General features: G+C 42.2%; 1 protein-coding gene across 1 annotated transcript; it reads left to right on the top strand.

The window, feature by feature from the left end:
* smad3a (SMAD family member 3a) lies at window positions 1-27,702 on the top strand. The gene is made up of 8 exons (XM_035154134.2): window positions 1-807; window positions 20,861-21,054; window positions 21,214-21,348; window positions 21,890-22,015; window positions 22,961-23,173; window positions 23,268-23,405; window positions 23,606-23,750; window positions 24,870-27,702. Exons 1-8 carry the CDS (start codon window positions 605-607, stop codon window positions 24,991-24,993), a joined length of 1,278 nt encoding a protein of 425 aa, XP_035010025.1. The 5' UTR covers window positions 1-604; the 3' UTR covers window positions 24,994-27,702.

Below are 27,702 nucleotides of genomic sequence, written 5' to 3'. Positions count from 1 at the left end.
GGGGCTGCTGCTCAGACCGGCCTGGCACGGCTCTGCTGTGCAGTCTGCACACACTCGGCTGCAGCTCCTGCATTAGCATTTGATGCAGACTTCAGTCGGAGGACTCAGCACCGCGGATGAACATCACCAAAAACTTTGCCGATCAGGGGGGCGGTCCGTGCACAAGTCGCAAAACGCAAAAAAGTGCTTCCACTTCCTTATTTGAACCGCGTGCGAGGTAAAGACGTGTCGCGGCCGGGACTCGACTTGGGTGGATGCGGAAAAAAGCACCGACCCGAAGACGTGCACACGGGGACTAGGTTTCCTCGCGGAGTGGCACAGAAGTACACCGCGCCGCAGACCACCGGGGCGCGCACAGTCCGCGGCTGGTTTACTCGACTCAGACCGTCGGAGAGCGCTCGAGCTGGGGGTGAAAACTCCGGGATGCGCCCTCTCGGTGTTCATTAAACAACTGTTAACCGGCTGAATACCGCTTCAACCTCCGCTGCGTGGACCGTGGGAAGAGGAGCAGTACCCCCCCTCCCCACTCCCCACAGTGTTTCCCGCAAACCGACCGGACTTTTTCCCCTCGACACCGGCGGCGGGACTCAAGCCGAACTCAACCATGTCTATTCTGCCCTTCACGCCCCCGATTGTCAAGCGGCTGCTGGGCTGGAAGAAAGGGGAGCAGAACGGCCAGGAGGAGAAGTGGTGCGAGAAAGCCGTGAAAAGTCTGGTGAAGAAGCTGAAGAAGACGGGGCAGCTGGACGAGCTGGAGAAAGCCATCACCACCCAGAACATCAACACCAAGTGCATCACCATACCGAGGTAAGTGCACTCTGAGCGGGAGGAAGCCCCCCGGAGCTGCGGGCTGGACCCGTCCGCCTCCATTTACTCATCAATAACACACTTGTTACGGAGAAATACACGCGTCCCGTGCTGTTTGCGAACTGTGGCATCCTCCCTACCCGGTAACATGGTGGCGGAGGTGACGCTGAACGAGCTAACGCTGGGTCCTGGGAGAAGCTAGCCCTCACGAGCTGTCACATCCATGGTCAAGTGTGTCTGGGGAAACACAATCCACGTCCCGGGATCGAACCTGAAGTCGTTTTTTTTATTGTGTTGTTGTTGTTGTTGTTGAGCAGCAGCAGCAGCGCACATGCGATGCAAACGCACGAATGGGAGAGCGAGTTATATAACTTGGCCTTAATCTGGGACACTCTCTAGCTCGGCTGTGGGTGCGTAGGCGAGTCTGTGGCTCTGGGCTCGGTTATCTCCTGTCGGTGCCTCCACGAGGTTTCCTGCAGACTCTGCACAGTTTTAAAGAAGATATTAAAGGGATAGTTCACCCCAAAAATGGAAATTCACTCATTCTCTATTAACCGCTATGCCAAAGGAGGTGAAGTGTTTTGAGTCCACAAAACACTTTTTGGAGTTTCAGGGGTAAAGGGTATTGTAGCCAGATCCAATGCAATTGAAGTAATTGGTGATCAATTCTTCAAACCAAACCAAATCCAAGTTGTACAACTGTCGTAAGCCCCGACATACAAATTCATCATTTAAACTGTGTTTTTTAGCCTAAATGTCCACTGATATCTTGTGAAGCCGCGGATATTAAGGTTAACACGGTGTAAATGACGCCATTTCGAGTCGAATTTGAATGTCAGGGCTTACAGACACTTGGAGCAGTATGGAGGCATTTGGAGTTTGTTCTTTTACATTTGAAGAATCAGTCAACATTTACTTCAATTGTATTTGATTTGGCTGCAACACTGTTTACTCCTGAGACTCCAAAAGTTTTTTGTGTACTCAAACACTTCACCCCTCGATCAGCATAGTAGTGAGTAGATAATGAGTGAATTTTCATTTTTGGGTGGGTTATGGTGGACTGAAATATGAGGTATAAAATGTGTTATCATAGAGAGATGTAATTGCTAATAGTTAATTGGAAGAATCGCTTTGACAGTGAGTTGTGCTGCAGGAGGCTGTTCAATCCATTTATTTAGTTTCAGTCAGAAACAGACCTGCAGCAAAAAGGGTCACAGCTCCAGTAGCTCATCAGCTCCTCAGCTCTCGGTGAGCAAGTGCTGATTTTAGCAAACAATGGATTTAGTCCACATCATCAGAAGTCTTTTAGAATTGAAAGTCCTACGTTTTACTTGATGGACTCTACAGAAGCCCTGCGATTGAATGCTTCTTAGTTTTGGGAATCAGTTTGCAGGCACTTTCTTTCCCTAACAGGCTGTGACAGGTATGAGCTTGAGACGGGTTGTGTCTGTCAGACGTTGGGAGTTTTATTTATCTCAGTTTCTAAAATATGTGCATATCATAATATTATGATATATTACTATATAGAATAGTAGTAGAATTTTAAGTTTTTGCTTATCTCCACACCCGCCATGCTTTAACAACATAACTCAATATATTGAGTACTTTTTTAAGTACAACTTGGTACATTTCATCCACCCCTTGAAGGCACAGCTGAATAAGTTAGACATAAATTAGTTAGACTTTTTAATTAAACTTGTGATTCATTTTTCGAGATAAACTGACAAACACTCGCTGATTCCACCTTTTCAAATTTGAAGTTTTAATACTTTTGTGTCCTATGTGATATTTAAATGAATATTTAGTTGTCTTTTTGGTCAAATTAAACCCCAAAACATATTAGGGAAAAACAGCCAAAGTAATCAATGATCTTAATCAACAATAAAAAACAAGCATTTGCTGCAGACTTAAATTAGGGTAGTGGACCTCTTACTGTATTGCAAAAGAATTCAACAACCCCACAATTTACAGCCTCTAAAATGACAGTGAACTAAAACTGAACAGTTATGAAGTCGGGTTTCTTTCAGGTCATCAAAAGTATAACTTACAGGCTGGCTACAGAGTGCATGTTCACAGCTATTTTTAAGTCTCTTCTATTTTTCACTTGTTGTAGTAACAAATATAGGCCTGAAACGTTTGCGTGTGCCCACAAAATCTCACTTGCATGTGTGGGTAATGTGGATTTAATAGCACACAGTGTGTCAGATGAAAACTGAACCCCACGCAGGGCACTCCCACATTCTTGATTGCCACAACTGTGCATATCACAGCTTGCACAGACCTGGGCCTGTATTCAGAGCTAAGCCTACCCGGAAAGTTAAATAATGTTTGTCATGATCCGGGTTTCATATTTCCCACCACTAATGCAGAGGGGAAGAGGCAGAGTGTATTAAGATGACCCCAGATCAGAGCTGGCTGTCAGTGCGGGCTAACAGTGTCCCTGGAGAGCTGCTGTTTCTATTAATTCCCCTGTGTTCTGGCTCGCTGACAGCAGCTGCCTGCGTGTTCAGGCCTGTCCATGGGGAGGTCAGCTCCTATCTCTCTGACACATGAACTCCCTGATGAGGCTCATTGCCACCCCTGTGGATGACGGTCTGCTGTGATGCTGAGTGCTGTAGGAAGCAGACACTGTGCGCTGCTTGAGTCAGTAGCTGCATCCAGTGGTGGAAAAGCAGATCATGTATCTCGTGGTGTCAATTTATGGGAGGAAACAGGTGGTTTAGTCATCGCAGCTGATTCAGATATCATATCTTAGACAGCCAAATACCAGAAGCTCATTTTGAAATCTCAAGGCCAATGTTTTCTAGTTTTGTCAAACAGAGTTAATGAAGTTTATAGTTTCGAGACCAAAGCCACTCCTCCCAGTGACTTTGACGTCTTTATTACATCTAGAGGAAAAAGTGACGTGGGTTTTGGGTTAGCCAGCTGATTTAAAAGGGGTTTGTTGGGCTTGATTTTAAACATTAACATTTAAAACAACACGTCAATCTTGGGTTAGAAGCCATGTTATCACAACATGGTGAATTTGGTCGAGACATTTATATTTGGGTGTGGGTTGTGTGAGTGGATGGATGATGTGGGCGCTGGTGCAGCTTGTGCAATGTGTATGTTCCAATGTGATTACACTGAAGATAAAGCCCGCAAGCCGGGAAAACACATGAGTCACAGTCACTCAGATTTATATTCCCATTTTAAGCTGAAAACAAACAATGTTTACCCTATGAATCAGGTCTTGCCTATCACTAGCAGGGCTACTGCTTTACTTGCCTCGAGGCCACTGTGGCTCCGACAATGAGCTGTTTTTACTTTTCTAAAGAGCAGTAAAAAGAGTGAATGCTGAGGTTCAACTTCAAGCCTTAGTCACTCAACAACGAGCAGTTGTGGCATTGTGGTATTGACCTACCTTCTGTCGGTCTCTCTTTCTCCATGTTCCTCTTTTTAAAATCCTCTCACTCCTTTGACTGTAAACATGGGTTAGTCACCAACATTGGTGTGTAAAGTGCGTCAAACCATGAAAGTTTACCATTTACCATTGTGTATGCTTGGGTGTGTGTGAAGTGTAGTAGCTTGCATGGCTTGAATGTGACAGGATGACTAACAAATGTCTTTATTTGTGTTGCTTAAGAAGACTCTGCACTTTAAACAGAAGCCCAGCCTGTTTCTGTTATACCCATGGGTTGCCAACTCGAGTATATAGGTGTGTGTGTGTGTGTGTGTGTGTGTGTGTGTGTGTGTGTGTGTGTGTGTGTGTGTGTGTGTGTGTGTGTGTGTGTGTGTGTGTGTGTGTGTGTGTGTGTGTGTGTGTGTGTGTGTGTGTGTGTGTGTGTGTGTGTGTGTACATTGCGTGTGCAGCCTCTGCTGTTTGCTTACAGTCATTGAGTTATACCTGACCACTGAAATCTCACAATGTGTGTTGAAGTAAATGTTTTGTTTTTTTGCCATGGTATCGAATTGAGTATCGTGGAAATTTCATGCTGTCAATATCGACTACAAAATGTTTGGTATTGTGACATGACTGACATCCCTACGACTGACAGTCAATGTTACTTTCTTTCACCAATAGCCTCAACTGTTTCCTCACTGAAACCAACATGATGAAGGTTCCCCAACCATGAGGAAGTGGTTCTTTTAACCTTGAACCACAATGATAGCTCAATATTAACCATTGAACCATGACCTTTACTGAACAAAGTCATGTTTGTGCCTAAACCTGCTCACAGCTAAACCATAGCAGTGTCAGCTCAGGAAATGGGGATTTTTAAGGCCCTAACATTTCACATGCCAACCAGCTGATGAGGGTGTCAGCAGAAAAACTTGGAGGATGATAACAACAAGGTGTTTACTATTGAATCAAGCATTTAACCAACTTCCTAATGCAATATATAAACCTATGGTACATGGTGCAACTTTGGCATATTACAAGTTTCTAAATTCGTCACTTGCTCAACATACAATATTAGGTATTTTTCTTGATTTGACTGCACTGGTAATTACTCAAGTGCATCTCAGCACTACGCTGCTATTACTTGGATTTATGTGGGCAAGGCTACTAAATGTTAGTTCTTATTAAAGTAAACGCTGACACTGTAGCTTTGTGTTATTGCAAACATGCAAAAATAACATTTTTATGACATAAAGACCCTCACCAAGCATTATGCGTACTGTAATTTTGGCAGGCAAATGACTGAAAACCCTTTCAAACATGCATTAATTTTAGAAATGTCGGAAAATAGTGGGAATTTCCGCTAATCCAGGACTTTCCAGAGCCCAAAGTGAAGCCTTTACATTTTATGTCATGTTCAACTAACAGTCCAACCTTGAAATATTTCCATTTACATAGATGCAGGACATCTTCATCTTCCATGTTGACATTCACATGGAAGCATTGCAGTTTTGCACAATAAATTACTTAAATAATTGATTGTCACAGTCGTCTTCGATTAATCAGCAGTCGCAGGACTTGTAGTGTGCAAACTACTCACTAATGACCAGGTGGGAGTTGCTGTGGTGTTTAGTAAATTCTATTACTTGATCGTGGACGTCACATGAAAGTAAGTGGCAGATGAGACAACAGCTTCACTACATTGATGACAATATTAATGTGATAACCTGCCTGATAAATTCAGTCTCTCAGTAACTTCTAGCAATGTCTAGTCTTTTATTGCAGGGATTCTGTGTTCCTGTTTGTAAGGACTACAGCCTTTTTAGAGGACTACATAAATGGAAGCCAAACAGAAGTATAAACTCATTCATGTGACATGTTTCTGTAGAAGTTGAAGAGCAGTAAATTTATGTAGGAATCCAGTTTAGTGTGGGAACACTTGTGATTTATTAAGAGGAATTATCCAAGGTGTGTGTTTGCGTGTATGTGTGTGTTGTGTCTTTTCACAGAGCCTGGGGGAGTGGATTCCTCACTTCAACCTATCCTTACTTACTATGGGTTTGGACCAGTGCTGAGTAGTGGTTTTGTCTTGTCTACACACATCCCTCCTGGCAGCAAGACGGCTGTCTGATTCACACTGCTGCATGTCCGGGCAGGAGGCAGGGAGAGAAAGCATCCCAAGCTCAGGGGGAAAAAAAGAGATGAAACAAGACATATAATTATATTCATAAGGATGAAAAGCTCCATATCTGTGACAAATAGGCAAAAGGGAGATAGGGAGGAAGGATTCAGAGGAAGACAGAGATACCATCACAGCCGTTTTCACATAGGTGTTTTCATGCACGACAGTTCTTAACATCTTATAGCATTCATGGGGGACTTATATAATGACCTAAGAGGATTTCTTTGTGTTTTTCATGGTCTTCGATTGATTTAGTCAGCCCATGAAAATCAAGTCAAGACCACAGCTTCAGAGTTATGTAGAGTTGATGGTGATCGAAAACGGCACAAAATATGACTGACAGAGCTTAAAGTCAAAACCAATAGATTTACTTTGTGGTAATCCTCTGATTATTGAAATTTGTGTTAACTTTTTCACACCAAAGCATGAGCTCTGTCAGACCTGGTTTGATAAGAGTTGCATCAAAAGCTCAAAACCTTCACCTCAAGGCTGGAAAACAAACCTCAATAGGGTTTTGCTACTGGCAGTTAATTTTCTGTCGCACTGTAGAGAATCAGAATCTTGGCAAACATGTTTGTCAAAGCCTTATTTACTAAGTCATCGATCAAATTGCTTGGATTTAAATCAAAATCAACAAATTTTAGGCCTACATTTCGGCGGAATTATTGTGTGCATGCTTGGGTTAATGCCAAGTTCAGACGATGCAACACCAACGATTGCTGTGCAGTTCACACGTCACAACTTGCTGTCTTGTGATCAGGGGTCTAGCAGTTGCTTCGAGTTCATACGACAAAATCTTTCACCAGTAGGAACCTCAAACTATTCCTCTTCTGAGTTTACTCCTCTTTATAATGCCTTCCCCCAGTCCTGCACTATAATCCACTGTAGTTGTTGCCAATTCGTCGAAATACTTCGAAATCTATTCAGAGGACGCAACGTGTCTGTGAGCCTCTCGAATTGCATCTTTGAAAAGGCGACTGCCAATCGAATGCCGATTTGATTCCCATCTGGGTCTTTGTTTTGTTTGAGTTTCCACATTTTTTGGTGAGTGGAATATTGGGCTAAAAAATGTAATGTAGGAACTTGACATAACGCTTGCAAACATTGGCCTCTTCTGCTCAATGACACAGTAAAATAAAAAAAGTAGTTTTGGATTACTTTGGTTCATGCTGTTGTGTTAAGAGCTCTGAAAGAGGGACAGAGGTAGAATGAGAGAAACAGCGGCAGAGATCAAGGAAGAATACAGAGCTGGAAATTAGCTGGGGATTCCCAGTGTTGTGTATGGTGCTGGAGGGGAGACCTGTCATCACAGCAGAAGAATGTGTTTCCGTGAGGGAGACCGAATGAAATAAGAGTGAAAGCAACAGTGATGAAAAAAGTGATTGAAGTTTGAGGGGATCAGACTGTAAAAGAGCAGGCAAACCAGAAAGCCAAGGGTTTAGATGAAGGAAGCAAAGGAGACAGAATATTTGGCAAGAGGCAGCGTGGTGGATTCTCTGGCTTATCAAAGGAAGACCGTGGCTAGTGTGTTTTTTTCATGAAAATAAAGACGCTAATAGAACTGGTTTGTTTTCCAGCTACACGACAGTTCAACATCAAAAGAAGTGTGACTGCATGAGTCTGGATGACAGACGCACACAGACATGTACACTCACAATGCTGTTGCTGTGTCAATATATTGTCTACATTGTATAGACAATACGACATATTGACACTGAAGATATGGGACGCTGAGATGCTTAGATCTGTCATTCTTGACATAAGTATTTCATTCATTATAATCTTAAAAGGCCCTTTGGTTAACTTTGTTGAAACCTACAGAAACCCTGTATACCTTCCCTGTACAGCTCTCCTACACATTCGGTCATTTATCAGTAGAGGTCTATCCACCCTCTTGTTTATCAGTGCACACACATTTGCTACTGAATTAGCGTGGGCATTAATGTTCAGCATGAGTATAGTCCTAGGGCAAAGATGGAGATATAACTTAAAACAACAACTGCCCATGTTAAATCCAGATGTTGGCTCAGTTTCAAGTGAATTTCCACTTGAACAAAAGCCTGACATTTAAAGTCGATGGTAAACACTCCCATGGAAAATAATTTATTGTTGTGATGCACAAGACGTGCAGTTCCTTCTTTTGACCCCAGATAACTTGTAGAAAACATTCCTTTAACATCTGTTTTGATTATTTTAGGGCTACAACTGTTTCATGATCTATTCATTTGTTGAATCTAATCTCAAGATTGTTTGGTCGATAAAAGTTCGGTGAAAAATGTGGATAAAAGTCTTGTGTTGTCTGAACAATAGTCCATAACTCAAAGATAGACCATTTAAAAATGTTGCTAGAAGAAATAACAAAACGTGATTTACTGAATTCTCTATCGATGGACAAATAGATTGAAAGTACAGCTCTTTATTATTTAGAAACCACCTAACACTGCCTCTCTTAATAAGTGAATATCTTTAATAATATCAATTAGATGCACTTCAAAACCTTATGAACTTATAAAGTCTGTAAAATGATCAAATAATCATAATATAACCTTCATCTTAATTATGCTTTAGTGTGGTTACAGGTCTTTTTACACAGTGACACGCCGTCACTCACTTAGGCAGCTTTCACACCAGGTATCACACATGAGTCATCTGAGACAGCATTGTCCGCCAGAGACGAAATACAAGACAGGTCACAGAGAGTTTATGTGTGTTGTCTGTCTGTGTGTGGTTGTCTGTTCTAGTTACAATAAGGAGGTTCTCTCTTTAGTTGGGTTCAGGATTTCCATCATTGTTCCATTTGCTTTATAGAAACAAGACACTGCCTTGAGTCCAGACAGATATATAAACTGAGTGTGTGTGTGTGTGTTGTGTTGTTTACCTTGTTGTAACCAAAGAGTTGTGACCTAAAAAAACTGAATGAGTTGGACCTTGGTGGCTTCAACTGGCTCCTGCTGCTGCTGGGTCACAGTAACACCGTGATATTTAGGGCCAGGACCTCATTGTGCCTCATATTTTCTATCTTTCGACTCATTCTTATGGGTGTTAACATGCTCACAAACCGACAAAACCTTGTGTGACGTGTGAAATTCAGAAGACATGTCAATAAGGGCAATACTCTTGGAGCCATACCCTAAACCCAACTGGAAATTCTTTATAATTTAAAGAAATTAATTATAATTTATTGTGCAAGTTTTGGGTATTTTTTGCCCTTTACATGCCTCGTACTTTGATGTACTTTGATGAGTTTTTTTAAACTTTACAAAATGATGAAGTTTATGAAGGATTCATTGAATTGAAATCATCAATGAAAATGTCATGTGGTTCAATGTGATAAACTTTAAATTAAAATGTTCTGGTTGTAAGTCACAGCAACATAATATACCAGTAAAAGATGTGATTATCGCATTGGGGCCACTGAGACTATCATATGATTTCATGCTATCCTTCGTGTGTATGTGTGTGCATGCGTGCATGTGTGGTTAGTCAGCTCAGAGGAATGCTCTTTCTGCCTGCCGGGGCCTTGAGGAGGGCGTGGGCTGCTGTTTGGTTTGCGGCTTGCACCAGGGGTGGAGGGGGTTAGAGAGACAGCGCTGCCTCGACTTGGCCCCGGCCGTCTCCCTATCTGCGGGGGAGTGCGTGTGCACGACACAGAAACACACGCACGCGCACACAGACATGTTCACCAGACAACAAACCTGCCTTTGTGCTCCACTGGCCACTAGTGCGACTGCTGCTGCTACGGGTGCTGGACTACAGCTGGATACATGTGGGAAAACTCAACATGAAGGAGCAGGGGTTTAAAGGGAAAGAGGGAGATTACTTTTAAGCCACGAGCACAAGTGAAAGTCTTACAATACAGAAATTGGGCAAAGAAATTGCTGAGATTGAGTAAAAGTTGTTAAAGATAAGTAGCGTTGATCACTTCAAAAAGTCCAGGACTACCTAAAAGGCCTCAGCAGATGAAACAATAAGGGCCTAAATATATAAATCCTGGTTCGAAAAAATGTATTGAATATTATGTTATTAAGTTGTCTCAAACATTGATGCTTAAATTTGCTCTCTAGATGATGTCACCGCTTTGATCAGAGTAGAAGAAACTGAAACGGAAGTCAAGTGAGAATCTCCACGTACAGTACACTTAAATGTCAAGGACGCCCAAAATAGCAACACAGGAAACAAGGGATGAGTTCTGATGACTGGTTCCATTCGGCATCTGGTTCCACTGAGGTCAAATAAACAGATTTATCAAGCTTCCTTTTGAATCTTTAGTTCACATCCTCAGTTTTGTCTCTTCGCCTCTTTCTCTGACATTACAAGCATTGGCAAAGAAGAAAAGATGGTGACATACCTGGCAAGTCCTTTGTTCAAATCTTCATCTACTGTCCCAATATGTTAAAGTTAGAGCTTGTGATAGTTGAGAAGGAAGAGCGCTCAGCTTCCACCTGCGACCTCTGCAGATTTTGTGACCTGTGCAACAAGAGGAAAAGTGCAGAACATCAGCAATGTATTCAGGTTGAGAACATAGTTGTTTTTTTAATCAGTCCTCACTGGCTTTTGCAGCTGCAGCACGATTGATATCTATTAATGAAAAACCACATAAAGTAGCGTGCTGACATTTGTACTAATCCTTATCTGTGTATCCTAATCATCAAATCTAAGTGCTTAATGAAGCTCAGTTGATTTTAGCTCAGTTAATCAAATCGCGCTCAACACAAAATCTTCTATCCTATCATCACATCCAGGAGGAGAATGGACTATCACTGGGTTTGTAGTTCTGCCTAAACTCCTGCAGTCTCTTACTGCAGGAAAAATTACTGAGCTGTTGGGAATGATTTATTGATGACTTGCATCTGGAATATTTTCAGTCATTCATCATTTTGATTCTGAAAAAAAAGAGACGGGCTGCTCAGCTCATTGACTATTAGCAGTAAAACTAATGGTTGCCAGTCCTCTAACGTCCAGACTGTTTTTTTCGTCTAGCCTCGGCCAGTCGTCTGTCTCCTGGTGTCTTATTCCACATTAGTCCCTCCTTCACTGGTCCCAGAACACTCCAGCCTTATGATATCACCTGTGGGACTCGCTTTTCTCTCACACTCTATTCTTGGTTTACTTCCCTCATCTCCGCAAAGCCCCACCCCCCCAACTCTTTTCTTCGTAAGAAAGTCTGATGGCTTTTCCAGAGAGAGTGGGAGGGTGGTGTGTGTATGTGGAATATGTTCCTCTGTGTGACCACTGTCAGAATGCATTAAACAATTTTGTACACTTAGAGCATTTGTTTCTTTGATAAAGTTGGTCGCTTATCGTTTTGCCCAAATGAAAATAAAAACCGTCAAAGTCCAAACTTTTACTATCTGTCCCTCATTGTCAAAGAACAAGGACTTATTTCTCGGACTGCAACAAATGCTTATTTTCATTATTGATTAGTCTTTAGATTTTTTTTCTTGATTCTCAATTGTTTGATCTATAAAAAGCCTTGTTTTTGTCCAAAACATCACAAAGGATAAAGAAAAGAAGCGACAAATAATTGCTCTGTTTGAGAGTCGGCCCTTTTTGGATTAGCCAAAAAACCTACATTCCCATCTGGTTCTAGTAAATAAAATGATTGTTGTCATAATAACTTTCCGGGGTTCTTAAATCCTGTCTCATACTATTATAAACCACTGTGCAGTGTTTTGGCATCTGATAAAACTCGTGGATCTGTTGCTGCAGACTGACCTTCCTGGATTATTTAATTGTATCACCGGTATCTGAAATAACATCCCCTCCCCCCACCGATGCAGCCCCTTACTTTTGTTATTGATATTTTTGGGTCTGAACACAAGGTAAATTCAGATGAATAACTAGAATAGCACTCAGCAGAGCACATGCCTCCGTCCAAGGCCTCAACAGTCTCCTAAATTCAATCAAACTTCACCAAATTGCACACACATCAACTCCCTAAATATTTCTGTCATCAACATTTAGAAGCGTCTCTCCAACAAACTCCAGTAGGAGAGAAAGAGAAGGAAATTTTGAGTAGAGCTTAGTGGCAGAGAGGATTCAAACTGTAGCTGTCTACATTCTGTAATTGTGTAATAGAAACAAACTCTCTTGACATCTTCGTTTTGTTGTCTTCTGTGTGTGTCAACGCTTTTTCATCCGGGGGTATTTGTTTTCTGTTTTGGTTTTTGTCGATTGTTTTTTTTATTACATCTGTCGCATGTTGGCGTCATCAACTCCTTCATTTGCTCGCGGTGAATCCTGCAGATGATCTCCTGCTGTATTCACTCATGAGCTCCTCCGGGGTTTCTGTGGACTTTATACTAGGGGGCCGGGCAGAGAAAGTCAGCAGAAACTCGGGAGGCTCTCAATCGAACATTTGCGATCCCCCAGGAGATGTCCAGAGGATCTCCGGATTTCAGTGCATATCTGAAAGCAGATTTAGTAAATGATTTGTCTCTTGAAATGTAGTTATTGGAAGACACCCGCACCCTGCTGAATGTCACTGGACTGCAGCCCTGGTGTTCATGGCTCGACAGACTGGCCACAGACTTTATAAAAAGGCACAAAGGCCATTTCATCTCTCCACTCCCACCCCCACCAGCCTCACCCCTCCGGCAGCATAGGGACGTAGGGATAGTGGGACAGACGGAGGAGAGGAAAGAGGGGGCTTTAAGGGAGAGGGGGCCCAGTCACAGACACTCTGAGCTGCCCTGAGCTGCTAAGACAGTCTGCCGACCCTATTGTCCAGCAGCACCCTCCTTTCTTTATCCACCACCCACTTTGTCCTCCCTGCTTTGTGCTCTCTGGACAGAAGGCCCTGCGTAGTAGTATTTGCAGGCACTTACTTATTATCATTTTTAATTACATGAGGGAGAGCTTCTAAAATGATCATATATTACAGCCTGATGACCAACACCTGGAGGACAAAAAAAAATAGACTCTCAAAGGGCATTTAGTCTGACAGTGTTTTCTGTCATTTTTAGTGAGCTTAGACTTTCATTAGAGTCCAAAGCTTGGCAGAGAGATGTAAAAGGTCCATGTCAAAAGGTCTCAGTCCGCCAGGGTGTTTGTGTGTGTGTGTGTGTGTTCTTAGACCATAGCCAGCCTGAACACACACAGTGTGTATAGTTTGTGTCTCTGAGCGTAACTGGGCATGCCTCGCTGTTTGTTTTGCCCCCCCTCTCCCCAGCTCAGTAAAGCTCAATCTGCTCCGTCTCAGTCTGTTTTCTGAGTCAGCCACACACACATATCTAAAAACTACTCCTCTTCACAATCACTCACTTCTGCACTTACTCCTCCATATCCTAATACAGTTGATAAAGAAATGTGTGAATCCCTTTGAGGGATGGTTATTTTATCTCACTATCGCACATACCTGTGTATGTGTCCGTGCGAATGCACAGATTGCACTCGCTGCCTTTCACACAAGCAGACAAGCTGGTTTGGGCTCAAAGGTCAGGTTCAGCCTCAGCTTCAGGTCACAGCACACAATGATGTCGACACAATTTCCCCTGTGGCAAAAGAAAATCTATACCAATTTGTCCCTTTCATTCTTGCAGATCAATTTCACTCCGACCGTTTGTTGACAGAGTAATGTCAGCACTTTGTCTCTCGTACTAAATCAGAAAGGGAATTGAGATGAGCTGAAGACAAACAGTCTCACGCAAGTCTTAATTATTGTCTTTACACATGCCAGTAAAATCTGTAACGGACAGGAAAAGGGAAGTTTGGATATTCTAGAGGGGGCAGTTTATCTTGATTGGTCAAAAAACTAAAAAGTACCTATTTCGATATTTGATTAATCATTAAGTCCCTGTACAATAACAAAAAGGTTATTCATCTCAACCATTTGGTTAAGGTGCAAAGTCCCAGTGTTACTCATAACCTTAACAATGGCCCTGTTCAGTTTCCCTGTCCTAGGAAGTGGATTCATTATTTCAATCTGTGCTTTTGAAGTCAAAATGTGAAATTTAACATATTTATGACATCATTGTATTTATATTCTGCTTCGTGTCAGCTGGTTTCAACCCCTTATCTGTTTCCACAGTTGGCTCGATTGGACATTACACTGACTTTGCACTATAGGCAGGCAGCAGCGCAAGGTCTTTAAAGATCTGGTTCCACTGATTCAGACATCAATACTCCAGCTATTGACCCTTTTTCACAATAAGACATTACTTTGATTGTGATGTTTTCATGAGTTGCTAGTAGAATAATCCATTCATATTTCTGTTACTGACTCAATTCATTACCTCCGCTACACCGTTACGTCCAAAGTTATTTTCCGCCAGTTTTAAAACCTCAACCTGAAACAGTTTAATGTACGATTCCACTGTAAACCACTTTGGGTGTTTTCAGTCTAATTTTGCAATAGCTACAGCTCCTCCTCCACAACCCTTGTTGGCACTGAGGGCATGTGCCTGTAAGCATTTGGTAACTGCCATATGTCGATGTTGCAAAATGCTATGAATACTCCAGTAGGACATGATAATGTGACTAAGATGTCGACATAATTCAGCTAAGGTCAGAATACTCCACTTGTCTTGATATTAATATTGATATTCCGAGTATGACCTTATACTACCTTGTGGTAGTAGGTAGCAGTTTTCTGACATTTCATAGACAAAACAACTAGATGGGTTAACTAATGGATTGCTCTGTTATTAAAATAGTTCTTATTTGCAGCTGTCACGCCATAACATCGCTGGATATAGTCTTATATGAACAAAAAACTAAATGATCATTGGTCCCCATCTAATTTCTCAGTGTGTTGTGACTGTGTGTAAATAAAATCCCAGTGTGTTGACCAGTTTCTGGTGCTGTAGGGAGAGGCTGAAGTTTGAAAAGTGCTGGCCTGAGTTAATGGATTTTTGGAAGCTGTTGGATCCCACCCATGTCCATCAAATCTTCAGTCTAGAGCCCACTCAGAGACACACACACACACACATACAGAGGAGCCCAGCAGGGAATTTGGGGTCATAGTTTCCCCCCCTCTGCTACATAGCTGAAGGACTCTGAGCTCTGTGTCACGTTAAAGTGTTTTGCAGAATGTGAGCTTGGCTGTTTAGACAGTGCTACTGGCTCTTCCTCTAAACAACAGGCTGAGGCTTGGTGGTGGCACAGGAGTGGTTTTCACTGTCAGTAAACTGTTTCTCATCAAAGTCTCATTCAAGCATGCTGTCATAAATCTCTTCAATAAAGTGAGTCACACTCAGATTGTGTGTTTGTGCCTAGACTTGTCCATGTGTTTCATGTGCAAGTTGTAACTGTTGTAACTGTTGGGGTTTTCTTTACTTTATATATTTGGGTTCTTTGACACTATTCATCTTTTTTTTTTTTAACCTTTAAATAGCAGCTTCAAAATTAGTTTAATGGTTTGCTGACTTGGAAAAACACTTATTCTTTCTCTATGTAACTTAAGTAAGTGGGTACGACCTCCTGTGTGTGTGGAGGTAACTGATTGTCATAGATTAAATTGCCATAATCAGGCCCAGCAAGTTAAAGAGCAATGCTGAACTGTGAATCAGTTTAAAAGACTTAAAAACCAGCGTTTATCTCCAATATTCACCCAGTAAACTTTTAAAATATGAAGAATGTGTTTTTGTTACAGCAGCAGCTCTCCTGGTTCGGGAAGCTGGGGATCATGGGTCATATCCACCAGGGCGCTGTTGCTCAGTAAAAGTTATGTAGTGTCACTTTAAGTTAAAGAGTCATATCTCCTGGATTCAAAGCAGAGTATCCAAAGCAAAAATGCTCATTATGCAACGCAGCTTCTTTCAGTGTGTCATATTATTATAGTATAATTTATTATTTTTGTTTTTATATGAAACGAGCAGTTTAATATTGTCATATCAATATGATGGAGATATTTGTGTACTCAATATACTAGTTGGCAGATTAGCACTGCCTGTAATGTGTTGAAATCAAACATGTTGAAATGTGACAGCTGGGGCTCAGAGGGAAGGTTGGAGATTTCAGTTGTGCGTCTGTTGACTTGGCCTGTGTTTCACTGAATACATTAGAGTGCATGACGATATACAGCCACAAGTTTTGTGTGTAAACTGTTGTGTGTGTGTGTGTTCACCTTAATTTCCTCCTGAGACATTACACTGCATGCACACAAATAAACAGGATTTTAGACACTACTACCTTGACACAACAAATAACTAAAAGTGTGGGGCATAGCTAGGCTTACTGTAGGTCCACTGTTGTGTTGTATTCCACATGTGCAGTTCAGCTTCTCATGGCTTTATTAGTGTGATTCATTCCAAACTATAACTGTAACCCTTTAAAAACACTGACTGGAAGGGGCTTCACAAAGACAAGGACATTAAGTAGGACACCAACCAGCCAGTAATGCCACCGCAGTTTGTGCACGTCTGTCTCAGCCCACACAGAGTCTGGCCCCACCAAACACCCACTCAGCAGCAGCAGGGACCAAACACACATACCACTGACATCAGATCAGCCCAGTCTGACCAGTTAACACATCTACAGCAAAAAAAAGAAAAAGTTGTTCTGACTTTTTCTGCTTTAAAATAGTAAGTGCAACCATAAACACACTGAATCAAATTCTACTTCTTTGAACCTTTTATTGCCCATTTTTTGTGGATGAAGTCAGTGAAGTTTTATTCCAGTTTGCTCATTTCAATCTGTAATTAAGTAAATATCTTGTTTCCTTTGGCCAGTGTCGTCTACATGTGATCACTGTTCCTCTTTGCAAATGCATTTTTCATGTGTTTCCCTCGTGACGTTTGGATATTTCCCTATGATTTGCTATTACAGCTGCGTATTTGATGGTGATTTAGGTCTTTTAAAGCTTTTATATGTATTTTTTTTATGTTTGTTTTATTTTGCCCAGTCCTTGAAACTTAAAGTTACTATGGTATGAAAAGGCCAGAATTGCTCCTGCACCAGTGAAATATTGCAAAATGATGCAACGTGGTAAAGGGAAATAAATCATGACTTGATTCACGTCAAACACAGGAAAAGTGCAATAGAAAAGAGGAACAGTTCTCACAAGTAGCTCCTCACTTACCAGAAGACATGTATTCGAATGTAAAGGCTATCAGCACCTCAAGCTGCAGTGCAAGGGTTTTGACAATGTTGTTGGACTTGAGTTGAGTTCCAGTGTGTTTGTCTGTGTGAGGATCCAGGTTTTACTCATGGAAGTGGATGATGTAGACAAAAGCCAGAGGTTAGCGGGTGTTAGTTGGTTTTATGACCAGTGGAAAAGGGGCTTAGGTTAATGGACGGGACATGGGCCAAACTATAAAGTCAAGATACATTTTTCTCAAATATAGTGTCCATCATTTAAGATAGTTCTTATCATGCTGATGTTTGTTCAAGTGTTTATTTTGGCTTGTTTTAATTTGTCCTTTGAGATCATAAAAGTGGGATGAAACACCCTGATTGACATCTGAGACTAACTCACGATTGGTCCAGTGTGTTTATCGACAGTGGGAGGAAGAGGAGACTGTGTCGTCCATCTTTCTATACAGGCTTTGCTCACTACCTATAATTCAGAACAATCTTTAACAGAGACATTTCAGTGCACCCTATCACTTAACAACACAGGTGTCACAATGAGGGAGACGCCATTTGTGTTTTTATTGTGACATTTATGAAGATAACCGGCTCTTTTATGTGTTATTGATTGACAAACTTGTTTCATGGTTGTGGGCAGTGCTGCTACTACATCACAAACTGATTTTTAGCTGTATAAAACTGTATAGTTTATTCAGTTTATAGTTTATTAAGTGCAGGGCAGTTCTCCTGGGTTATACTAACTCGACCTTTGGGTCCAGGTTCAGTTCAACTTTATCAACTAACTCAGTTGCACTCTTTAGGGATGTTTTTTTTTGGATTCTGAGCTTCAGCAGCTTGCTTCTTCAGCCGTGTGCCCCTGTATGCTCGTCTCCACATAAAGCGCACAGTAACATACACACTCCCCAGCCTCTATTAAAAGCAAAGTGGCGTTGAATGAAAGCTTTTGCCATAAAACATTAAAACACCATAATGGTTGACCCAGATGTGCCACTACTGAGCTTTGAGTGGTTGGACAGGACACAGCCTTGTTTTTATTCGGGGGCTGATATTTGTCCTTGTGAAGGGCTTTAGCTTAAGCCTGTGACCCTTACTCTGTATTTGTGTGAGAGTGAGTGGGTGAGAGAGAGAGATAGAAGGGACATACAGTGCCTTGCATAAGTATTCACCCCTTTGGACTTTTCTACATTTTGTCATGGTATAACCACAGATTAAAATTTATTTCATCGTGAGTTTATGTAATGGACCAACACAAAATAGTGCATCATTTGGAAGTGGGGAAATATTACATGGATTTCACAATTATTTACAAATAAAATCTGAAAAGTGTTGAGTGCATATGTATTCACCCCTTACTGTGAAACCCCTAACAAAGATCTGGTGCGACCAATTGCATTCACAATCACATTTGCAAGTCACATAATTAGTAAATAGGGTCCACCTGTCTGCAATTTAATCTCAGTATAAATACACCTGTTCTGTGAGGACTCAGAGTTTGTTGGAGATCATTACTGAACAAACAGCATCATGAAGACCAAGGAGCTCACCAAACAGGTCAGGGATAAAGTTGTGGAGAAATATGAAGCAGGGTTAGGTTATAAAAAATATCCAGAGCTTTGAACATCTCTCTGAGCACCATAAAATCCATCATAAGAAAATGGAAAGAATATGGCACAACCGCAAACCTACCAAGAGGAGCCGTCCACCCAAACTGAAGAGTCGGACAAGGAGAAAATTAATCAGAGAAGCAACCAGGAGGCCCATGGTTACTCTGGAGGAGTTGCAGAGATCCACAGCTGAGGTGGGAGAATCTGTCCACAGGACAACTATTAGTCGTCTACTCCACAAATCTGGCCTTTATGGAAGAGTGGCAAGAAGAAAGCCATTGTTGAAAGGGATCCATAAAAAATCCCGTTTGGAGTTTGCCAGAAGCCATGTGGGAGACACAGCAAACATGTGGAAGAAGGTGCTTGGTCAGATGAGACCAAAATTGAACTTTTGGCCTCAATGCAAAGCTATGTGTGGCGAAAACCTCTGCCCATCACCCTGAGCACACCATCCCAACAGTGAAACATGGTGGTGGTAGCATCATGCTGTGGGGATGCTTCTCTTCAGCAGGTACAGGGAAACTGGTCAGAATAGAGGAAAGATGGATGGAGCCAAATACAGGAAATCCTTGAAGAAAATCTGATGCAGTCTGCAAAGACTTGAGACTGGGGCGGAGGTTCATCTTCCAGCAGGACAATGACCCTAAACATACAGCCAGAGCTACAAAGGAATGGTTTGGATTAAAGAATGTTAATGTCTTAAATGGCCCAGTCAAAGCCCAGACCTCAATCCAATAGAGAATCTATGGCAAGACTTGAAGATTGCGGTTCACAGACGGTCTCCATCCAATCTGACTGAGCTTCATCTTTTTGCCAAGAAGAATGGACAAACCTTTCCATCTCTAGATGTGCAAAGCTGGTAGAGACATACCCCAAAAGACTTGCAGCTGTAATTGCAGCGAAAGGGGTTCTACCAAGTATTGACACAGGGGGTGAATACTTATGCACCCAACAGATGTCAACTTTTGTTCTCATTATTGTTTGTGTCACAATAAAATTTATTTTGCACCTCCAAAGTACTATGCATGTTTTGTTGATCAAACGGGAAAAAGTTTATTTAAGTCTATTTGAATTCCAGTTAGTAACAGTACATAATGGGAAAAGTCCAAGGGGGTGAATACTTATGCAAGGCACTGTATGTGGCCCCAGCCTCTTACGTAAGATGATGATGAGGTTAGTTTTTTCTTTCATGGGTCATTGTGCTCAGAGATTAGAGGCTACAACCCCATTATGTCAATCTGAGCGTCAAACTCCTGCTCATTAATATCTGCCGGCCTAAATCATCACCCTGCCAATAGTATTGTGTACCAGATGAGTGCAGATGTTACACAACACAATGAAGTTCACCTCACACACGCTGTAATCTCATTGTTTATTATTAGACATTAGCTCATAACCAGTGCACCCACAGCTGGATCCCTCGTCAGGAGCAGGAAGTGAAGTGCAAGAGCCCAGACTCAGTGTTTGATGTGTGTTTTGAGGACAGAGTTATGTTTGGTTGATTCCAATATGAAGAATGAATTAAAACTAATTCATCAGGTTTCCCAATATGAAACAACACGTAAAAGGGGAATCCACTCTCAAAGGCCTGAGACAATCATCACATCAATAACAGCTAACATCCTTAAAATGAGGCAAATAAAATGGAAAAAATAAAGTTTTTTTTAATATTTTAATGACAAAGGAGAAAAGGAACACAGATCAGACATTAACAAAATTTCAACAGGTTATATTGTCATAATCATTTCATAATGTCGTCAGAAAACGTTTGAGGACAAACGAGCAGTATCTCAAAACAAAAAGTTGCACATTATTAACAGCCGTCTCTGCTTCTCCCTCTCCTCCTGTCGGCAGGTCTCTGGATGGCCGTCTGCAGGTTTCCCACAGAAAAGGTCTGCCTCACGTCATCTACTGCCGTCTGTGGCGCTGGCCCGACCTGCAGTCCCACCATGAGCTGCGGGCGGTGGAGTTGTGCGAGTACGCCTTCCACACAAAGAAGGATGAAGTGTGCGTCAACCCGTACCACTACCAGAGAGTAGAGACACCAGGTATGACAGCTCGCGGCTCGTTTGTCTCCTCTGCAGAAGCTATCATGGTTCTTTTATTGTTTCGTTTTATAATATTATTTTGTTATCCAGACATGTTACCAATCACTATTGGTATGCTCTGTGTGTGTGTGTCTGTCTGTTTCTATGTCTATTGGACAGTACTACCACCTGTGCTGGTGCCCAGACACACAGAAATCCCCAGTGAGTTCCCGCCGCTGGATGACTACAGCCATTCAATCCCCGAAAACACCAACTTCCCTGCTGGAATTGAGCCCCAGAGCAACTACATACCAGGTACCAGAAAGCCTCCTAACACCATTCACACTCAGGGCTCTATTTGAGAAGCACATGGTCTAAAGCGCATGGTGCAAGTGCATTTAGGGCCAACCCAAATCCACTTTAGCTAGTTGGCAGAAAAAGTGTTTGCTGTGCCAAGTGTTACAGGCGTTAAACCAATCAGAGTCTCATGTGCCTTTCCCTTTAAAAGTCAGGTGCTTTTTACCAAATTCGCTATTATAACGGTGGATATTAGGTAGTGAGAGAGAGCGCTTCTCTTCAAAGGAAACAATTTCTCTTTGTCGTTGTTCAGATTGTTCAATAATTTGATTTTGGATTATCCACTTCCAGGTTCCTATTAGTTGACCTGGACTTTAGTGCACAAGTTGAGAACTGACAAACATCTGTTCCTACGTCAAATATGTTAAACTGAGATTCTGAGGGACTCCTGATAACAACACCGTGGCTGTGCATTGTTAAAAACGATTGATACATGTAAATGTCAATGTCTTTATGCAACACAAATGTAATGACTTGTCTGTGTGATTGTGCGTCTCAGAAACGCCACCACCAGGCTACCTCAGTGAGGATGGCGAGACCAGCGATCACCAGATGACCCACAGCATGGACACAAGCTCCCCGAACCTGTCACCTAACCCTGTTTCACCCACACACAACAGCTTAGGTAAGGGGTGTGTGTGTGTGTCTGTGTGCGTCAGTCTGTGTTTGTGTACTTTTCTGTCTGCCTGCGTCCACATACAGACAAATGATTCAATGGTGTATCTGCCCGGTGGGAATTCTGTTTGATTTAACTCCATTTTTGAGAGAGGAATCCAGGTGATGAAAGAAGCCTTTGTCTTCCTCGCACCATGTGAGCAGCTGAACAGGCCAAGGCACCATCCAGCCAACACTAACATCAATGACAATATCCTACACTTTTTTTTCTTCTTCTATCAGGATGGAGAAAAAAAAAACGCCAGGGGGCTTGGCTGGATGGCTACTGGTGAAATAACAAAATCACACCAGTTTCATTTGGCAGTGCTGTCCAGCTTCCCTCCGAACTTCAAAGGCCAAGGACGAAATGTTAAAGCTGTTAGAGAGTGGCCACGTTGAGGGGGGAAAAAAAGAGCAAATTACCAGAACCAGTGGAAGTTACTGAAAACTATCAAGGATAAGCCTGTAATTTGACCATCTTGGCTCCATTGTCCCTTCATTGAGGGCTGAGTTTCCACATTTTATCGGGTCGAAGCTTCTGGGAAACGGCGTATGGGTTTGACATTTTGTGATGCAAGCCCGGGCCTAATGTTTTCTTTGGTGGCGCTTCTTTCCCCCTCTACCTCAGCCCCTTTTCTCCCCACAGTTCACCCATTTTACCTCCTCCTTTTTGCCCTTCACTTCCATTTTGTCTCCATGCTCCTTGGTTTTATGGCCATAATTTGTCTGATTTGCACCCACTTCTTATTTTGCTCCCGTTACCAATACTTTTCTTTCTGCCTGTATTATTTCAACCACTTCATTTTCTAATTGATCTGCACATTTCAGCCATCCAGTACTTCTTTCCCTCTGTTTCTACTCTGTCCCTCTACATTTGGTTTTGATGAAAGCTTCTTTCTCTGTGTCTCTGTGCCAGACCTTCAGCCAGTGACATACTGTGAGCCGGCCTTCTGGTGCTCCATTTCATACTACGAGCTGAACCAGCGAGTAGGAGAGACCTTCCACGCCTCCCAGCCGTCGCTGACAGTGGACGGCTTCACGGACCCTTCCAACTCGGAGCGCTTCTGCCTGGGCCTGTTGTCCAACGTCAACCGCAACGCATCCGTGGAGTTAACACGCAGACACATCGGTACAGCTCCACTCAAATAATCCTTATTCATCACCACACAGTGCTTCTTTACCCATGTTTAGCTGAGGGGTTTGTTTGTTCTGTTTTCTTCAAGGCCGGGGGGTGCGGCTGTATTACATCGGAGGAGAAGTGTTTGCAGAGTGTCTCAGCGACAGCGCCATCTTTGTCCAGAGCCCCAACTGTAACCAACGCTACGGCTGGCACCCGGCCACGGTCTGCAAGATCCCTCCAGGTGTGTGTCGAGCTGACAGAGATGGACAGTGTAAAGTTAGGGACACAGAGATGTACAAATGGAGACAGCGGCGACATTAGAGGACTGTGTTAGTTTGCCAAATCTAAATTAAATGGATGATTGAGGACTAGTTAACGCTCCTAAATTATTTGGGAAGGTCAAAAGAACGTTTAAAGTGAAGTGTTGTTTTTTTCCTCCAGGATGCAACCTGAAGATCTTCAACAACCAGGAGTTTGCTGCCCTTCTGGCCCAGTCAGTCAACCAGGGCTTCGAGGCCGTGTACCAACTCACCAGGATGTGCACCATCCGCATGAGCTTTGTTAAGGGCTGGGGAGCCGAGTACAGGTAAGCTGTAGCTTTGGGTTAATGACAACCACTCGTTTTCCTAAACGTAAACCTCGACCGCTTCAGAGCCGAACTGCTTAACAGAAGATAAAACTCCAAACCAAGTTGTCAGCAACACTGTGCAAATATCGAGCCCGTATGTAAACACAGACAATAGAAACAAACAGACAGAGTGAATCACATCCCGCAATCCAGCCGCCCCCGCTCTGAGGCATCTGCTCACACTCTGGTGAATCCGGTGTGTGACGTTGCCCGAGCCCTCATCAGTAGAAACAGGCCCCAGCTGGCACGCCAGACTATTTTTAAACAAACACACATGGGCTGTGTCAAAAAAGAGATGTCAGACTTTCCCTCATCCATCCCCACCCTATTTTCCACACGGTCTGACTCACTGATAGTAAGAAAGGAGGAGACGGAATAAAGGAGAGCAGATGATTGGATGAAAGTTGGCTGCGCTCACAAGGTTTCCACAGGGGAGAAACCTTTGTGCTGCGAGCGACTGCACAGCAGCCCTGTCCAGACCCAACGCTGACATGTGGATACACTTAAAAACAGGATTCAGGTTACTGGACCAGCCAAGCCCTCCTTCTTCTCTCCCTCCACCCCCACCACCTCTCTCTCTCTGCCTTTTCTCCCTGCTGCCTGACGCTTGTTTTTCATACTGTCCCTTTTACCTCTTTGATTCATAAAAAAAACTGATTCATCAAATTCATTCAGACAAACAATTCATGATGAATCACACGATATAAACCAGAGGGAAATCCTGCAGCTCAGATTTTTACATGGTTCTATATACAACTAAATTATTGTAGACATGAAACATGGATTAGATCCCCAGTCAAAAGAAATGATGACACAAATACACAAGAGAGGGTTGGATGGTTTTTCAGTTCACTTCACTCTCGGCTCATTTTGAAGTGTAACTAACTGATCAGCATTCATCCTGTTTATCGTGCACTTTCTTTTCTTTTGTTGCCTGAAGCCGGCTTCTCGTGTCTGTGCGTTTGTTTCACTTTGCTGAAACGTCTTTTTTTAAGTTAACTCACCCGTCCTCTGTCCTCTAAACAACTTTCTCTGTCTCTCTAACATCTGCCTCTGCTCTCCCGGTGTCTCTCCCAGGCGACAGACAGTGACCAGCACCCCCTGCTGGATCGAGCTCCACCTGAACGGCCCCCTGCAGTGGCTTGACAAGGTGCTCACACAAATGGGCTCCCCAAGCATCCGCTGCTCCAGCGTCTCCTAGGGAAGCCCTTCATCCACCCCCGCTTCCTGAACACCACGTGACTAAAAACACACAGACTCCATGCAGAAAAGAACGGCTACACAAGTACGGAAAGACAACGAGCCCCTCCTCGATCTGTAACGCGGTCCTTCCTCCCCCACCAGCTGTCGGTAGCACTTTTTATAAACATGATGTTTGTGGCGAATGGGGACAAGTGCATTAAAGCAGAACCATGTTAGTATGATCTCTACATTTTGTCCAGAATTAATATTTGTCTTTGGCATCTTTGTGCCAGAAAGGCTGTAGCAATGTGAGGAGGGTTTGATTTTTTCAGTTAAGAGATTCTTATTTTCTTTGCTCTTTTCATTCTCTTGATTTTTATGTTCTACATGTGTACAGATGTTAAAAGTGAACCATGGATTTAAAAAAAAAAGAATTTAATTTTTGTTAAGCATTAATAACAACTTTGTAAAGCATGTGTAAGATCATGTTAAATACATCTCACTTGACTGTGTTCCTGTATTTGGGCATTGGATCCTGTATTGAGATGATGGAATAATGGAGCCATCATTTTGAAACACTGTGTGAAGGACTGTACTGTAAAGCCTAGTTCACATGTTTGTTTGTGGGTTTATGCCGCCTCTGGCACGCTGAGGTCGCAAGTAACAGTTTCAGACAGAAACAAATGAGAAAGCAAAAAAATCTGTCAAAGTTTGAATCAAACTTTTACCCTCTGATCGCTGCAAGAGTATTAGGGTCACGTAAAGGGGAGAAATATATCTGAGATTACAAGAATAAACAGGTAAACTTACACTGCGTGTCATTTTAGAGAGGGAATAATACTGTTGTTTAGATTTCACAAACACAGTAATACTTCATCTTAAGGCACATTAGCATCAAGACATTGAGAATATTGAGCAAGGAACTGTATTCTGAAGAAAGAACCATACGAACATAGAGGAAGTTGCCTCTTTTGTGGCAAAGGAAATGTTTGGTTGACTCTGAGGTTATTGTTGTTACATCTGCTTGAAATTCAAAGGGTCAGGGGGTTGTAACGAATTCAAGCGTGGAACTCTTTCTGATCGACTCTGTCTTTATTCTCGAAATCATGATCTCGAAAGGTTTATTTTTTCTCCAGTTTCCCAAATACTCTGTCGTCATTCACTAATTTGAACCGTGGGCCAAATTCTTCTGACGGAGCAGTGTGAGGCTTCAGGAAACAGTAGAGCAGGAGTTAACCCTTTTAAATATGAGTATTTAAAGACAATGCTATACATAAAATGTCACCAGGAGGATGATGCACTTTTGTAAAACGTGAATATTACGTTCATTCATTCACAGTTGTATTTTGTTGTTACATGAAATATTGCCTGCGTTTATTTCAGGAAGTTTTGCCAATTTACAAAAATTAATTTGCAGCATTGTATTATGTAGTAGTTTCGTACATAATAGGCTTTTACACAACCCTGGAAAACATCTCAGAAACTGTACAACTTCGCAAACTTGTAGTTAAATGACAAATTGAACACACAAAAAAGTAGTTAGATTACTTGTGTGTGGCAGGAGTACTCTGCAGCACGTGTAAAGATGGCAGGAAGATCACCTCACGTTTTGAGTTCTCAGCAGTCCATGACATGGGTTTTTATTTTTGTATTATCAGTAATATTGACTCTTTGTTCACTCAGGATCGTAATAACAAGAGTTCCGTACAGAAAACAGATGCATGTCGCTCCCAGCTCTTCTTCATGAGGTGATCACATGCTGAAGATTTACTCTGTTCAAGTGTTTTTGCATGACGTGACAGAACATGTGTGACATGTAGCAGAAAACCTGTGAAGACAAAAAGCAAGATTCAGCACAAAGCACAAAGGGAAACGTTTAGATAGACGGCGGCATGTTAATAACATGACCCTGTCTTTTTAGGTCTGTGTACATGTAGGACTTACATGTGTTATTATGTGACCTTCATAATGTTGATGGTTTTGGAAGCCGGGGAACAAAAAACAAAATAAGCAAAAAATGTTGGAGAAAAAGCATGTTCGTAGCTTTTGTCCCGTTTCCTCTGAGCCACCCACTGTGGTGGAAGTGGATCAATTTCCTTCTGGTTCCATAACACGAGACAAAGACTCAGTGGGTGAACACGGACAATATATTGAATCTTTTTATAGTACTTATTTACATGAACCCAGCGTTTGATGTTAATGCCAGCCCAGTGGTGCTAATCTTTAACATTGTAGGGACTCAAGAGAACAGCAAAGCCATGAGATTTGACTGAAAGCTGGCGTGGACGCTGATGAGGACTCGTGAACCTTCTAACTGTAACGTCAGGTTGTTTCAGAAACAGTAGCATCTACCGATCTGAGACAAGCCGGCTCTGTGTAGAGCTTTTAGTGTCCTTGAACACAGCGGCCCTGATCCTAATGGGCTCTTAAACCCCATAGTCGATGTAATTACCCGGTAGGGAATATTTTTGCAAGCAAATTTGTCATTTTTATACACTCTTCAACTTATAGTGCTTGTGTTTTATCCCCTTGTCTAAATTTTTTCACTGTAATCGTTAATATTAGTCGTGATTTATGCTTTTTTTTTTCTTTTCTTTTTTTTGCTTGTTAGATGTCTTGTATAAAATTATACCCTCTATTTTTCTCTGCCTATGAAAAGTTGATGTGATGCTTTATATTTTTGTTTATTATTTTTTGGTCTATGAATAAAATATATATCTTGTGGTGA

Source organism: Hippoglossus stenolepis, chromosome 1, assembly GCF_022539355.2.
Source record: "Hippoglossus stenolepis isolate QCI-W04-F060 chromosome 1, HSTE1.2, whole genome shotgun sequence".
Classification (NCBI taxonomy): Eukaryota; Metazoa; Chordata; class Actinopteri; order Pleuronectiformes; family Pleuronectidae; genus Hippoglossus; species Hippoglossus stenolepis.
This window is presented reverse-complemented; position numbering and strand designations above follow the sequence as displayed.

What these genes read in the sequence shown, in the direction of transcription:
- smad3a (XM_035154134.2), top strand. Translation starts at nt 605, where the DNA reads ATGTCTATTCTGCCCTTCACGCCCCCGATTGTCAAGCGGCTGCTGGGC. An exon ending in CCAGAGCAACTACATACCAG is followed by an intron (nt 21,349 to 21,889) that starts GTACCAGAAAGC and finishes TGTGCGTCTCAG; the next exon opens with AAACGCCACCACCAGGCTAC. An exon ending in GGTCTGCAAGATCCCTCCAG is followed by an intron (nt 23,406 to 23,605) that starts GTGTGTGTCGAG and finishes TTTTTCCTCCAG; the next exon opens with GATGCAACCTGAAGATCTTC.